Source organism: Prenolepis imparis, unplaced genomic scaffold, assembly GCF_030444845.1.
Source record: "Prenolepis imparis isolate NDT839.2.m4 unplaced genomic scaffold, iyPreImpa1.0 SCAF_3, whole genome shotgun sequence".
Taxonomy (NCBI): domain Eukaryota; kingdom Metazoa; phylum Arthropoda; class Insecta; order Hymenoptera; family Formicidae; genus Prenolepis; species Prenolepis imparis.
The window spans coordinates 21,599,661-21,615,395 of NW_028141161.1; the positions used below are offsets into that span (position 1 = coordinate 21,599,661).

General features: G+C 30.8%; 1 protein-coding gene across 4 annotated transcripts in view; it reads right to left on the bottom strand.

Moving 5' to 3' along the window:
* The window catches only part of LOC145934132 (fatty-acid amide hydrolase 2-like), a 24,295-nt gene extending 8,734 nt beyond the window's left edge, over window positions 1-15,561 (bottom strand). For all 4 annotated transcript variants that reach the window (XM_083034423.1, XM_083034425.1, XM_083034424.1 and 1 more), the window contains exons 1-4: window positions 15,268-15,561; window positions 11,342-11,512; window positions 10,917-11,136; window positions 10,343-10,560 (exon numbers count right to left, since the gene is read on the bottom strand). In XM_083034423.1, the coding sequence (XP_082890549.1) occupies window positions 10,343-10,560; window positions 10,917-11,136; window positions 11,342-11,509 (606 nt within the window). In that variant the 5' untranslated portion in view covers window positions 11,510-11,512; window positions 15,268-15,561. The remainder of the gene's footprint in view (window positions 1-10,342; window positions 10,561-10,916; window positions 11,137-11,341; window positions 11,513-15,267) is intronic.
* Window positions 15,562-15,735: the final 174 nt, after the last annotated feature.

Genomic DNA, 15,735 nt, shown 5'->3' on the forward strand with positions numbered 1-15,735 from the left:
TGTATATATTTCAACTATATATTATATGCACATTATGATGGTACCATCAGCATACCAGCGTACAAACATTTTGATCGAATATACGTAAAATGAATCCGCGCCGTATGGGATCCGCGGTTTAAAAATTCTAATTTTCAATTGTTTAAAGCGAGCCAAAAATTATACTTTCATATATTTCAACTATATATTATATGCAAATTATGATGGTACCATCAGCATACCAGCGTACAAACATTTTGATCTAATATACGTAAAATGAATCCGCGCCGTATGGGATCCGCGGTTTAAAAATTATAATTTTCAATTGTTTAAAGCTAGCCAAAAATTTATCTTGTATATATTTCAACTATATATTATATGCACATTATGATGGTACCATCAGCATACCAGCGTACAAACTTTTTGATCTAATATACGTAAAATGAATCCGCACCGTATGGGATCCGCGGTTTAAAAATTGTAATTTTCAATTGTTTAAAGCGAGCCAAAAATTAATCTTGTATATATTTCAACTATATATTATATGCACATTATGATGGTACCATCAGCATAAAAGCGTACAAACTTTTTGATCTAATATACGTAAAATGAATCCGCGCCGTATGGGATCCGCGGTTTAAAAATTTTAATTTTCAATTGTTTAAAGCGAGCCAAAAATTAATCTTGTATATATTTCAACTATATATTATATGCACATTATGATGGTACCATCAGCATACCGGCGTACAAACTTTTTGATCTAATATACGTAAAATGAATCCGCGCCGTATGGGATCCGCGGTTTAAAAATTTTAATTTTCAATTGTTTAAAGCGAGCCAAAAATTAATCTTGTATATATTTCAACTATATATTATATGCACATTATGATGGTACCATCAGCATACCAGCGTACAAACTTTTTGATCTAATATACGTAAAATGAATCCGCTCTGTATGGGATCCGCTGTTAAAAAATTTTATTTTTCAATTGTTTAGAGCGAGCCAAAAATTATTCTTTCATATATTTTAACATTACATTGACTGCACATTATGATGGTACCATCAGCATACCAGCGTACAAACTTTTTGATGTAGTATACGTAAAAAGAATCCGCGCCGTATGGGATCCGCGGTTTAAAAATTTTAATTTTCAATTGTTTAAAGCGAGCCAAAAATTATTCTTTCATATATTTTAACATTACATTGACTGCACATTATGATGGTACCATCAGCATACCAGCGTACAAACTTTTTGATCTAATATACGTAAAATGAATCCGCGCCGTGTGGGATCCGATGTTAAAAAATTTTAATTTTCAATTGTTTAGAGCGAGTCAAAAATTATTCTTTCATATATTTTAACATTACATTGACTGCACATTATGATGGTACCATCAGCATACCAGCGTACAAACTTCTTGATGTAGTATACGTAAAAAAAATCCGCGCCGTATGGGATCCGCGGTTTAAAAATTTTAATTTTCAATTGTTTAAAGCGAGCCAAAAATTAATCTTGTATATATTTCAACTATATATTATATGCACATTATGATGGTACCATCAGCATACCAGCGTACAAACTATTTGATCTAATATACGTAAAATGAATCCGCGCCGTATGGGATCCGCGGTTTAAAAATTTTAATTTTCATTTGTTTAAAGCGAGCCAAAAATTAATCTTGTATATATTTCAACTATATATTATATGCACATTATGATGGTACCATCAGCATACCAGCGTACAAACTATTTGATCTAATAAACGTAAAATGAATCCGCGCCGTATGGGATCCGCGGTTTAAAAATTTTAATTTTCATTTGTTTAAAGCGAGCCAAAAATTAATCTTGTATATATTTCAACTATATATTATATGCACATTATGATGGTACCATCAGCATACCAGCGTACAAACATTTTGATCTAATATACGTAAAATGAATCCGCGCCGTATGGGATCCGCGGTTTAAAAATTTTAATTTTCAATTGTTTAAAGCGAGCCAAAAATTAATCTTGTATATATTTCAACTATATATTATATGCACATTATGATGGTACCATCAGCATACCAGCGTACAAACTATTTGATCTAATAAACGTAAAATGAATCCGCGCCGTATGGGATCCGCGGTTTAAAAATTTTAATTTTCATTTGTTTAAAGCGAGCCAAAAATTAATCTTGTATATATTTCAACTATATATTATATGCACATTATGATGGTACCATCAGCATACCAGCGTACAAACATTTTGATCTAATATACGTAAAATGAATCCGCGCCGTATGGGATCCGCGATTTAAAAATTTTAATTTTCAATTGTTTAAAGCGAGCCAAAAATTAAACTTGTATATATTTCAACTATATATTATATGCACATTATGATGGTACCATCAGCATACCAGCGTACCAACTTTTTGATCTAATATACGTAAAATGAATCCGCGCCGTATGGGATCCGCTGTTAAAAAATTCTAATTTTCAATTGTTTAGAGCGAGCCAAAAATTATTCTTTCATATATTTTAACATTACATTGACTGCACATTATGATGGTACCATCAGCATACCAGCGTACAAACTTTTTGATGTAGTATACGTAAAAAGAATCCGCGCCGTATGGGATCCGCGGTTTAAAAATTTTAATTTTCAATTGTTTAAAGCGAGCCAAAAATTATTCTTTCATATATTTTAACATTACATTGACTGCACATTATGATGGTACCATCAGCATACCAGCGTACAAACTTTTTGATCTAATATACGTAAAATGAATCCGCGCCGTGTGGGATCCGCTGTTAAAAAATTTTAATTTTCAATTGTTTAGAGCGAGTCAAAAATTATTCTTTCATATATTTTAACATTACATTGACTGCACATTATGATGGTACCATCAGCATACCAGCGTACAAACTTCTTGATGTAGTATACGTAAAAAAAATCCGCGCCGTATGGGATCCGCGGTTTAAAAATTTTAATTTTCAATTGTTCAAAGCGAGCCAAAAATTAATCTTGTATATATTTCAACTATATATTATATGCACATTATGATGGTACCATCAGCATACCAGCGTACAAACTATTTGATCTAATATACGTAAAATGAATCCGCGCCGTATGGGATCCGCGGTTTAAAAATTTTAATTTTCATTTGTTTAAAGCGAGCCAAAAATTAATCTTGTATATATTTCAACTATATATTATATGCACATTATGATGGTACCATCAGCATACCAGCGTACAAACATTTTGATCTAATATACGTAAAATGAATCCGCGCCGTATGGGATCCGCGGTTTAAAAATTTTAATTTTCAATTGTTTAAAGCGAGCCAAAAATTAAACTTGTATATATTTCAACTATATATTATATGCACATTATGATGGTACCATCAGCATACCAGCGTACCAACTTTTTGATCTAATATACGTAAAATGAATCCGCGCCGTATGGGATCCGCTGTTAAAAAATTCTAATTTTCAATTGTTTAGAGCGAGCCAAAAATTATTCTTTCATATATTTTAACATTACATTGACTGCACATTATGATGGTACCATCAGCATACCAGCGTACAAACTTTTTGATGTAGTATACGTAAAAAGAATCCGCGCCGTATGGGATCCGCGGTTTAAAAATTTTAATTTTCAATTGTTTAAAGCGAGCCAAAAATTATTCTTTCATATATTTCAACTATATATTATATGCACATTATGATGGTACCATCAGCATACCAGCGTACAAACTTTTTGATCTAATATACGTAAAATGAATCCGCGCCGTATGGGATCCGCGGTTTAAAAATTATAATTTTCAATTGTTTAAAGCAAGCCAAAAATTAATCTTGTATATATTTCAACTATATATTATATGCACATTATGATGGTACCATCAGCATACCAGCGTACAAACATTTTGATCTAATATACGTAAAATGAATCCGCGCCGTATGGGATCCGCGGTTTAAAAATTTTAATTTTCAATTGTTTAAAGCGAGCCAAAAATTAAACTTGTATATATTTCAACTATATATTATATGCACATTATGATGGTACCATCAGCATACCAGCGTACCAACTTTTTGATCTAATATACGTAAAATGAATCCGCGCCGTATGGGATCCGCTGTTAAAAAATTCTAATTTTCAATTGTTTAGAGCGAGCCAAAAATTATTCTTTCATATATTTTAACATTACATTGACTGCACATTATGATGGTACCATCAGCATACCAGCGTACAAACTTTTTGATGTAGTATACGTAAAAAGAATCCGCGCCGTATGGGATCCGCGGTTTAAAAATTTTAATTTTCAATTGTTTAAAGCGAGCCAAAAATTATTCTTTCATATATTTTAACATTACATTGACTGCACATTATGATGGTACCATCAGCATACCAGCGTACAAACTTTTTGATGTAGTATACGTAAAAAGAATCCGCGCCGTATGGGATCCGCGGTTTAAAAATTGTAATTTTCAATTGTTTAAAGCGAGCCAAAAATTATTCTTTCATATATTTTAACATTACATTGACTGCACATTATGATGGTACCATCAGCATACCAGCGTACAAACTTTTTGATGTAGTATACGTAAAAAGAATCCGCGCCGTATGGGATCCGCAGTTTAAAAATTGTAATTTTCAATTGTTTAAAGCGAGCCAAAAATTAATCTTATATATATTTCAACTATATATTATATGCACATTATGATGGTACCATCAGCATACCAGCGTACAAACTTTTTGACCTAATATACGTAAAATGAATCCGCGCCGTATGGGATCCGCGGTTTAAAAATTTTAATTTTCAATTGTTTAAAGCGAGCCAAAAATTATTCTTTCATATATTTTAACATTACATTGACTGCACATTATGATGGTACCATCAGCATACCAGCGTACAAACTTTTTGATCTAATATACGTAAAATGAATCCGCGCCGTGTGGGATCCGCTGTTAAAAAATTTTAATTTTCAATTGTTTAGAGCGAGTCAAAAATTATTCTTTCATATATTTTAACATTACATTGACTGCACATTATGATGGTACCATCAGCATACCAGCGTACAAACTTCTTGATGTAGTATACGTAAAAAAAATCCGCGCCGTATGGGATCCGCGGTTTAAAAATTTTAATTTTCAATTGTTCAAAGCGAGCCAAAAATTAATCTTGTATATATTTCAACTATATATTATATGCACATTATGATGGTACCATCAGCATACCAGCGTACAAACTATTTGATCTAATATACGTAAAATGAATCCGCGCCGTATGGGATCCGCGGTTTAAAAATTTTAATTTTCATTTGTTTAAAGCGAGCCAAAAATTAATCTTGTATATATTTCAACTATATATTATATGCACATTATGATGGTACCATCAGCATACCAGCGTACAAACATTTTGATCTAATATACGTAAAATGAATCCGCGCCGTATGGGATCCGCGGTTTAAAAATTTTAATTTTCAATTGTTTAAAGCGAGCCAAAAATTAAACTTGTATATATTTCAACTATATATTATATGCACATTATGATGGTACCATCAGCATACCAGCGTACCAACTTTTTGATCTAATATACGTAAAATGAATCCGCGCCGTATGGGATCCGCTGTTAAAAAATTCTAATTTTCAATTGTTTAGAGCGAGCCAAAAATTATTCTTTCATATATTTTAACATTACATTGACTGCACATTATGATGGTACCATCAGCATACCAGCGTACAAACTTTTTGATGTAGTATACGTAAAAAGAATCCGCGCCGTATGGGATCCGCGGTTTAAAAATTTTAATTTTCAATTGTTTAAAGCGAGCCAAAAATTATTCTTTCATATATTTCAACTATATATTATATGCACATTATGATGGTACCATCAGCATACCAGCGTACAAACTTTTTGATCTAATATACGTAAAATGAATCCGCGCCGTATGGGATCCGCGGTTTAAAAATTATAATTTTCAATTGTTTAAAGCAAGCCAAAAATTAATCTTGTATATATTTCAACTATATATTATATGCACATTATGATGGTACCATCAGCATACCAGCGTACAAACATTTTGATCTAATATACGTAAAATGAATCCGCGCCGTATGGGATCCGCGGTTTAAAAATTTTAATTTTCAATTGTTTAAAGCGAGCCAAAAATTAAACTTGTATATATTTCAGCTATATATTATATGCACATTATGATGGTACCATCAGCATACCAGCGTACCAACTTTTTGATCTAATATACGTAAAATGAATCCGCGCCGTATGGGATCCGCTGTTAAAAAATTCTAATTTTCAATTGTTTAGAGCGAGCCAAAAATTATTCTTTCATATATTTTAACATTACATTGACTGCACATTATGATGGTACCATCAGCATACCAGCGTACAAACTTTTTGATGTAGTATACGTAAAAAGAATCCGCGCCGTATGGGATCCGCGGTTTAAAAATTTTAATTTTCAATTGTTTAAAGCGAGCCAAAAATTAAACTTGTATATATTTCAGCTATATATTATATGCACATTATGATGGTACCATCAGCATACCAGCGTACCAACTTTTTGATCTAATATACGTAAAATGAATCCGCGCCGTATGGGATCCGCTGTTAAAAAATTCTAATTTTCAATTGTTTAGAGCGAGCCAAAAATTATTCTTTCATATATTTTAACATTACATTGACTGCACATTATGATGGTACCATCAGCATACCAGCGTACAAACTTTTTGATGTAGTATACGTAAAAAGAATCCGCGCCGTATGGGATCCGCGGTTTAAAAATTTTAATTTTCAATTGTTTAAAGCGAGCCAAAAATTATTCTTTCATATATTTTAACATTACATTGACTGCACATTATGATGGTACCATCAGCATACCAGCGTACAAACTTTTTGATGTAGTATACGTAAAAAGAATCCGCGCCGTATGGGATCCGCGGTTTAAAAATTTTAATTTTCAATTGTTTAAAGCGAGCCAAAAATTAATCTTGTATATATTTCAACTATATATTATATGCACATTATGATGGTACCATCAGCATACCAGCGTACAAACTTTTTGATCTAATATACATAATATGAATCCGCGCCGTATGGGATCCGCGGTTTAAAAATTTTAATTTTCAATTGTTTAAAGCTTGCCAAAAATTAATCTTGTATATATTTCAACTATATATTATATGCACATTGTGATGGTACCATCAGCATACCAGCGTACAAACTTTTTGATGTAGTATACGTAAAAAGAATCCGCGCCGTATGGGATCCGCGGTTTAAAAATTGTAATTTTCAATTGTTTAAAGCGAGCCAAAAATTATTCTTTCATATATTTTAACATTACATTGACTGCACATTATGATGGTACCATCAGCATACCAGCGTACAAACTTTTTGATGTAGTATACGTAAAATGAATCCGCGCCGTATGGGATCCGCGGTTTAAAAATTTTAATTTTCAATTGTTTAAAGCGAGCCAAAAATTAATCTTGTATATATTTCAACTATATATTATATGCACATTATGATGGTACCATCAGCATATCAGCGTACAAACTTTTTGACCTAATATACGTAAAATGAATCCGCGCCGTATGGGATCCGCGGTTTAAAAATTATAATTTTCAATTGTTTAAAGCGAGCCAAAAATTAATCTTGTATATATTTCAACTATATATTATATGCACATTATGATGGTACCATCAGCATACCAGCGTACAAACTTTTTGATTTAATGTACGTAAAAAGAATCCGCGCCGTATGGGATCCGCGGTTTAAAAATTTTAATTTTCAATTGTTTAAAGCGAGCCAAAAATTAATCTTGTATATATTTCAATTATATATTATTTGCACATTATGATGGTACCATCAGCATACCAGCGTACAAACTTTTTGATGTAGTATACGTAAAATGAATCCGCGCCGTATGGGATCCGCGGTTTAAAAATTTTAATTTTCAATTGTTTAAAGCGAGCCAAAAATTAATCTTGTATATATTTCAACTATATATTATATGCACATTATGATGGTACCATCAGCATATCAGCGTACAAACTTTTTGACCTAATATACGTAAAATGAATCCGCGCCGTATGGGATCCGCGGTTTAAAAATTATAATTTTCAATTGTTTAAAGCGAGCCAAAAATTAATCTTGTATATATTTCAACTATATATTATATGCACATTATGATGGTACCATCAGCATACCAGCGTACAAACTTTTTGATTTAATGTACGTAAAAAGAATCCGCGCCGTATGGGATCCGCGGTTTAAAAATTTTAATTTTCAATTGTTTAAAGCGAGCCAAAAATTAATCTTGTATATATTTCAATTATATATTATTTGCACATTATGATGGTACCATCAGCATACCAGCGTACAAACATTTTGATCTAATATACGTAAAATGAATCCGCGCCGTATGAGATCCGCGGTTTAAAAATTTTAATTTTCAATTGTTTAAAGCTAGCCAAAAATTAATTTTGTATATATTTCAACTATATATTATATGCACATTATGATGGTACCATCAGCATACCAGCGTACAAACTTTTTGACCTAATATACGTAAAATGAATCCGCGCCGTATGGGATCCGCGGTTTAAAAATTATAATTTTCAATTGTTTAAAGCGAGCCAAAAATTAATCTTGTATATATTTCAACTATATATTATATGCACATTATGATGGTACCATCAGCATATCAGCGTACAAACTTTACGATCTAACAAGCGCGCGCTACGCGCGCGCCATTTATTGATTTGATTGAAAAAGATTGATATCTATATATAACGTTTGTTTTAACTTTATTAATATTTTTTGACAGAAATCATCTTTAAAGCGTTAATTTGCTAAATAAATTTTAAAATGAATGTATATTACAAAATAATAAAATAATAATATATTTTACAGAGAGAATTTTCTCTTAGAATTTGATTTATAATTTAAGACTTTGAAGAGATCTTTAAAACACGTCCAAATAAAATGTTTTACGATTTACACAGGCCTTAATTTTCGCATAAAACGATTAAACTTTGAATTCAAAAAGTAAGGTTTGTGTAAGTCGTAAAACATTTTCTGAGGACTCATTTTGTTTGTCTTGAAGAAATCTTTAAAAGATCGTTAAAAGTTCGTCTTGTAGAGATCTTTATGGAACGTTTATACTTGAAAAGATTAAGGCCCGATTGCACCAACATCATTTTAGCTTTAAGTGATACTTAAATATGTATCTATCTTTATCTTTTTTTCTAAATAAATAAAGGCAAACATATATTTCTCGCTTAAAACCAAAATGACGTTGGTGCAATCGGGCCTAAGGCCTCTATAAAGCCCAGAACATTTTCTGTCGGCTCATTTTGTAGATCTTGAAGAAATCTTTTATAGATCTCTTCTATAAAGCCTAGAACAGAAAATGTTCTATTAGGCTTTATAGAGGCCTTAATCTTTTCAAGTTTAAACGTTTATCGGGCAAATTCAGCAAACTATAAAATTAAAATAGCAATATATTGAGTCAATGAAGAATGCAAAATGAGAGCCAATCAGCATTGCGGAAAAGAGGCAACAATACACTTCGAGACTTTCGAGTGGACTGCGATACATTCGAGAATCGACTTAACATGCCTTTTTTAAAGAAAGGATTAGATAATTATAATATAATTTTTCGATTTCTCTTACAATCAGAGCGGTACTAATACTTCAAATCAGTTACAAAATAACACGTTGCGTGTTCTCTCTTCGTGCAAAAAGAAAATGTTCCGTGCGAACAATTAATAGATTACATATTAGCAAAGGATAAATTATTAATAAGTATTAATATATCCTTTGCTTGCGTAAATATATATTTCAATCAAGTTGATGCACTCGAAAGACAGTTTTTCATAATGATCGATAATGATAGTATTTCCGACTGAAAAATCAATGTCAATAATCCTGGTCGGCTAGTTATATAGATAATAACATATATATATAATTAAGATCATTTTTCAGTGTATGATTAATCCTATTTTTATATATTATACAATTAAAAATATAAATATACTATATCAAATAAAACTATTGCACGATCTTGGAGGATTTTTAAAACGCTATTTTACCATCAATATATCTCAAAAGAGTGTTATAATTTTAATTTACGTGCGTCTGTATTTATTTTACTGCTATTAAAATAATAATTCTATATTAAATATTAATATATTATACATTATAATATATTAAAATAATGGTATACCCTCCCCATAAGAGCGCCATAACGCTCTTATGAGGAGAAAACTATTATATAAATAATTTCCTTGAAAAAAACTAATTCTTTTCATTTATGCGATTATCTCATTATTAGTGCCGATGATCAAAACTCAATTACCTCTCCGCCAGACGATCCGGCAGACGTGTATCTGGTGTCGTAAGGATTATGAGTACGACCGTACAGTAGATTCGAGCTGTCGAGGCCGGTGCACATTTCCGGGGTGTTCGTAACGCAGACCAGGATTGCTCCAGCGTTTCGGAGCAGCTTGATGACCTCGGCATCGCAGGATGCTTTTCTCTTTACGAGGGGTAGAGAACAGCCTGTATGACTGAGACCTGCACGAACAAAGATTTATCTCTGTTTACATCTTGTTAAAATAAAATTTATGATTTTAATATACTATTGATCCATATTTAATTTTTGATATTTCCAAAAATAATAAAGAGATGATTTAAAAGAGATTTTGTGCAAAGAGAATCTTTTTCTTGTAAATATTCAATATATAATACATTACTGAAAAATTTATTTAAATTATATGATGAAAAATTCTATCTATTAATTAAATTTTCAACAGAAATAAAAAAAGAAAATGAATATTTTATTTTATTTTATACTAATATTTTATTTATTAGTTTATTTTTATGTTATATACAAATGCAAATATTATATTATCACAAAAAATTAATCATACCTTTAACAGCACAACATTCCTTGACTGTGAACGGCACACTAAACAATGGCTTTTCCTTCTCTAATATTTCGATGTCAAACTTGCCACTTGCTAATTGCTCGTCGTAGATTTTCGCCTCGTATATAGCATCGCCATATCGATTGTCGACGACGGCGTTTAAGATAGGATTCATTTTTTTAATTTGCTCTGTATATGCGTACACCACATCGTAACACGTAATCTATATTTTTTACGGAAAAGTAATTCTCTATATTTGCATATTTATGTTCTCTTTGATATTCTTTTGAATCGATGAAATTATATAATATACATATGATAAATTATATTTTATCGTAATATAATTTAATTATAGTGTAAAATAATTATATAGCATATAATTAACAAAACTTAAAAATGTTATTAAAATATGTAGTGAATGTACTTACCTCTCTTTGTCTAATTTTTTTAGCAAGCGTAGTGGCGCTCAACGTGAATAAGGAATCAGTTATCGGCGGTATTTTCTGCGGCTTCTTGCGAATAAATAACAAGATCCAACGTAGTATTGCAAAGGGAAAATATATTATACTGTAAATCGCGCGTAATTTTAACAACATTGTCTGTAAAATAAACATTACATTAGCTGACGCATTGCATATTGCATGTTAAGAGAATAAATTCAACCCGATTAATTAAATTTTTCTGGCTTGTCATGTACGAGTATATATTGATTTAATTATTATAATATTACAGAATTACATAATAGAAATTGTAAAATTATGGACGCATCAAAATCATACGCAATGATGACTATTCTTAGATGGTCTATTTGAATTTCGAATCACGATTCGCAAATAAACGCAATCGTGATCTTGACAAATTCTTTGCGCGAAAGACAACGCAATTGTGTGACGGTTTCTTTCATAATCGATTACCTACATTCTTTTGAACCAGAACAATAACATAGTCAATAGGGTATATATGATTCTCTTGCATTTATGCAATAGTGCATAATTTATATGTATCGTGTCACGATAATTATATATATATATATATATATATATATATATATATATATATTATATACTTATGCGTCATCTCTTTAGAGGCATTTTAGTATAATTCTAGTATATAATTGCAGTATAATTTTTTTATAACTACGACTATATCGTAAAATGACTTTAACTGGAATATCGTAAAATCGATAACAGTGCAATTAAAAGATGCAACTCTTCATTTATTTTAGCCACTCGTAAAAGGAAAATCGGTGGGGATGTTTCGAAAAAGATCGTAACTGCAATTGTCGCAAACAAAATTCATCAGACTTGTTTTTTTTACACTCTTCGTTGTTTTTTATGTTCAATAATTTGCGTAATTCCAAATGAATCGAATACATATCGCAACTTCACGCTTACTTCATAATAATGTAATTAACTTTGATTGAATCAAAATTGTAACATGTGAGAAATCTCTTCCCATTTTGCGTTTCATTCTTTCATATAGATATTTTTTGCGTTAATTCTTGAAGAGTCCGAATTCCTTGAACGCGGCTCTCAGTTTCGCTTTTTCTTGCATTTTACGATGATATTTTACGCCGATATTTTCCGCGAAAAACGTCATTGCTAAATATACTCGTGTAAACTAACCGACGCGATCTGAAAATTGCCCTTTGGTCAAGGCACGTTCGAAACATATTTCTGCGGCGCAAATGCCTAGACTTTTCTCTAAATGACTCTAAATACACGTATATCGCGCGTATCTTAAATAATTCAGTTTCTTGTCCGCGTTATTTCTTCATCATCATAAATAAAGAAAATAGACTTTTGCTCGACGATATTCAACGTCAGCTCAAATATTTAAACCGATTAAACCATTTAAACTGATTACGCATCAAAATATGTGTAGTGATGGAAAACTTATAACGCGCGCATCACAACATAACAAAAATTTCACGTTTCCAAAGCTAAAAGTTATCGAGTTAGAAAATCGTATTGTCAACTCTGTATTTAAGACCAAAACACGACTACTTTGAGTTGATTTTTCTTCGCCCTATAGATTAATTTTTTTTATTAAATTAATATAAAAATGGGAAAAATTATTCATTCGTTATATGAATAATAATTGCAATCATTTAAAACATATACTTTCCTAAATAGAATAATTGTTACCGCATTTTATCACTGAGAAAAATAAACAGAGAAAATAAATTATTTATTAATCAGAATTGTAAGAAAAATCGCTATTCAAAAAATGAAAAATATTCGTCTTTAATGTTTTTCAATGTGACGATTTCGAGACAAATAATTCAATTTTAAGAATAGTTTTTTTCACTGAGAAAACACGAATGGCTCGTAAATCACTCATTCACGCAATAATAAGTTCTAAATATTCCGCTTTTGAAAAATTATGCTGAAGAATGCGGGAAAATGTAAATCCTAAGGAAGATTATATATAAACGATAGTTAAACGTGACATAATCATCTATTATGACTCTATCATAATAATAGTCGACATAAACAAATGTACGATCGAATAAGCTGTCGCAAGCAGAACAACAAGTTAATGTCGTCGAGATTATTATTAACAGTTACATTGCGTAAAATATGCATTGTTCTCACATCTTGTTTGCGTATAAATCCAATCGATTTAATGATATTGATGTCTCCAATGACATTGCGGTTGTTTCTAGAAAATAACTTTTCCTACTGAATATGAAATATATTCTGAAAGTCACTCTGAAGAGGAGTACAAGCCATTTTAGCCGATAGAGATTCGATTTAACGATTTGAGTCTAACTCTTTCTCTTTCTCTTTCTCTTTCTCTCTTTCTCTCCTTGACTCTACAAATCTTGTTTTTCAAATTGTCATCACTTAACGCCTTTCACTTTTCTCTCGCTTTCGATTTTTCATTTTCTTATTATCGCGCACTGATAATAATTCTTAGAGCGTTTTATTATTAAAGCTAATTATAAGGAACATTATACATTTCACTTTTTATTTTCATAATTATTTTTGTAATTTTTATTTTTATAATTATTATTCAGTGATTATTTATTATCGTTCTCTAATAAAAATTTTTATAACATATTCTTGAAAAAAAGGAAATAAACGAAAACATTACATCTTTTTTTTACTTGTTCACAATTTTATAGATATTATTAGTTGCTCGAATAATAATGTCTGTCATATATTTATGTCGTTCTTATTTTACATTAAATTTTGCTCTCTTTCAACATTATTGTAATATATAAAATATATTACACTGTTAATAATTTTAATGAAATATTCGATGAAAATCTGAATTAAATCGGTTAAAATTAATTAACAAAGAAAATTTATTTGATCTTCATCTCCGTCTTATATCTCCAAAGCGATTGAAGACGAAATGAAGAATAAAGAGCTTATATATATATAAAAGGAAATAAAAAAGAAATTTTATAATTAAAACAAAAAATAAAAACCGCGTATGTATGTCATGATCTCAGTGACATAAAATAGCATTAACGATAGTGAAATATCAACTTTTTGCTTGTCTATCTCAATTATTCTGAATAAAAAATGTGAAATACGCAGTAGCGAAATATCATGCTCAACACACAATCAATTATGTGACGAAGAATATATCTATCTATTTATATAAAGGATAAACGAGAATACGTTCTGTTAAAAATTGTAGATCGATTTCGATTATTCAAAAGATTTGTAAATATATTGGTCTTATCGCGTCTTAAAATGTAGAATATGTTTCGATCAATGCATATTTTACCCAAAGCAAGAATATAATTGAAATATATATTATTCAGAAATAAATATAATCGTGTAAAAAAATTGTTTGCTCGATAGACATTATGCTAATAAAAAATTACCTTTAGTTCTTTTACGTCATAATAAGAAGGATGAGAAAAAAATTAACAAAAAATTGCAGGCTTCTAGTCTTTGATACTTCAATATCATAACAATGCTCTTTGATACGTATTGCATTAATCACGTGTATAATAATTACAAGTATAATAAATACAAAAGTATATTCCACGTAATTATATAACTTGACAATAATCGCGTTATGTCCGAGAGAATACGCGACAAAGTATATTATAGTTATTGTACTTTAAGGTAATAATAAGATTAATAATATTCTGAAAATTGAAACCAGAAAAAAATAAGATTTCTTGTTACTAATTTTTATCTATTGACAAAGATTTAATTCACGATATAATTGAAAACTGATCACGTGGACTTTCATCGTTAAAAGTAGTTTCTCTCCATATCTTTCTATAAAACAAATTTTCCTTAACTATACTACTGTAACAAGAAGCGCTACTCGACATCATCTATAATAAATAACTATTTTAGAAACAGACCAGTTTCATACGTACCGTTAAACAGCAATATACAATGTTGAGTACAATTTTATCAACACCTTATCTTTTCGAAAATGGACACTTTTACAATGTCGGACAAACTGCAATAAAAAAACGGTGTTCAAATGAACGTTTTGTCGTATTTTTTTTGTGACGATCTCGGTGCTGAATAATTTCCGCGTGCACGAAAATTGGCGCGGGAAGGCACCGCTTCGATAATTTATGCGATCACGAATATAAACGCCCGCGGGTATAACGCTATCTCGAGTCGTAGAAACATTCTGAAGTGCATGCCATGTGTGCGCGGTAAAAAGGACTGGGAGAAACGATGACTTGACTTGCTATTTTAACAAATATAATATATGGAGGGGGGAAGAATGTGTGTATCTGGTAGCCTTGCACGCGATGGTCGCATGCGGAACAATTGGTTTTTCCAGAGAAGATCGGATCTGATTGTAAGTTCACGATCTAGAAATATAAGTC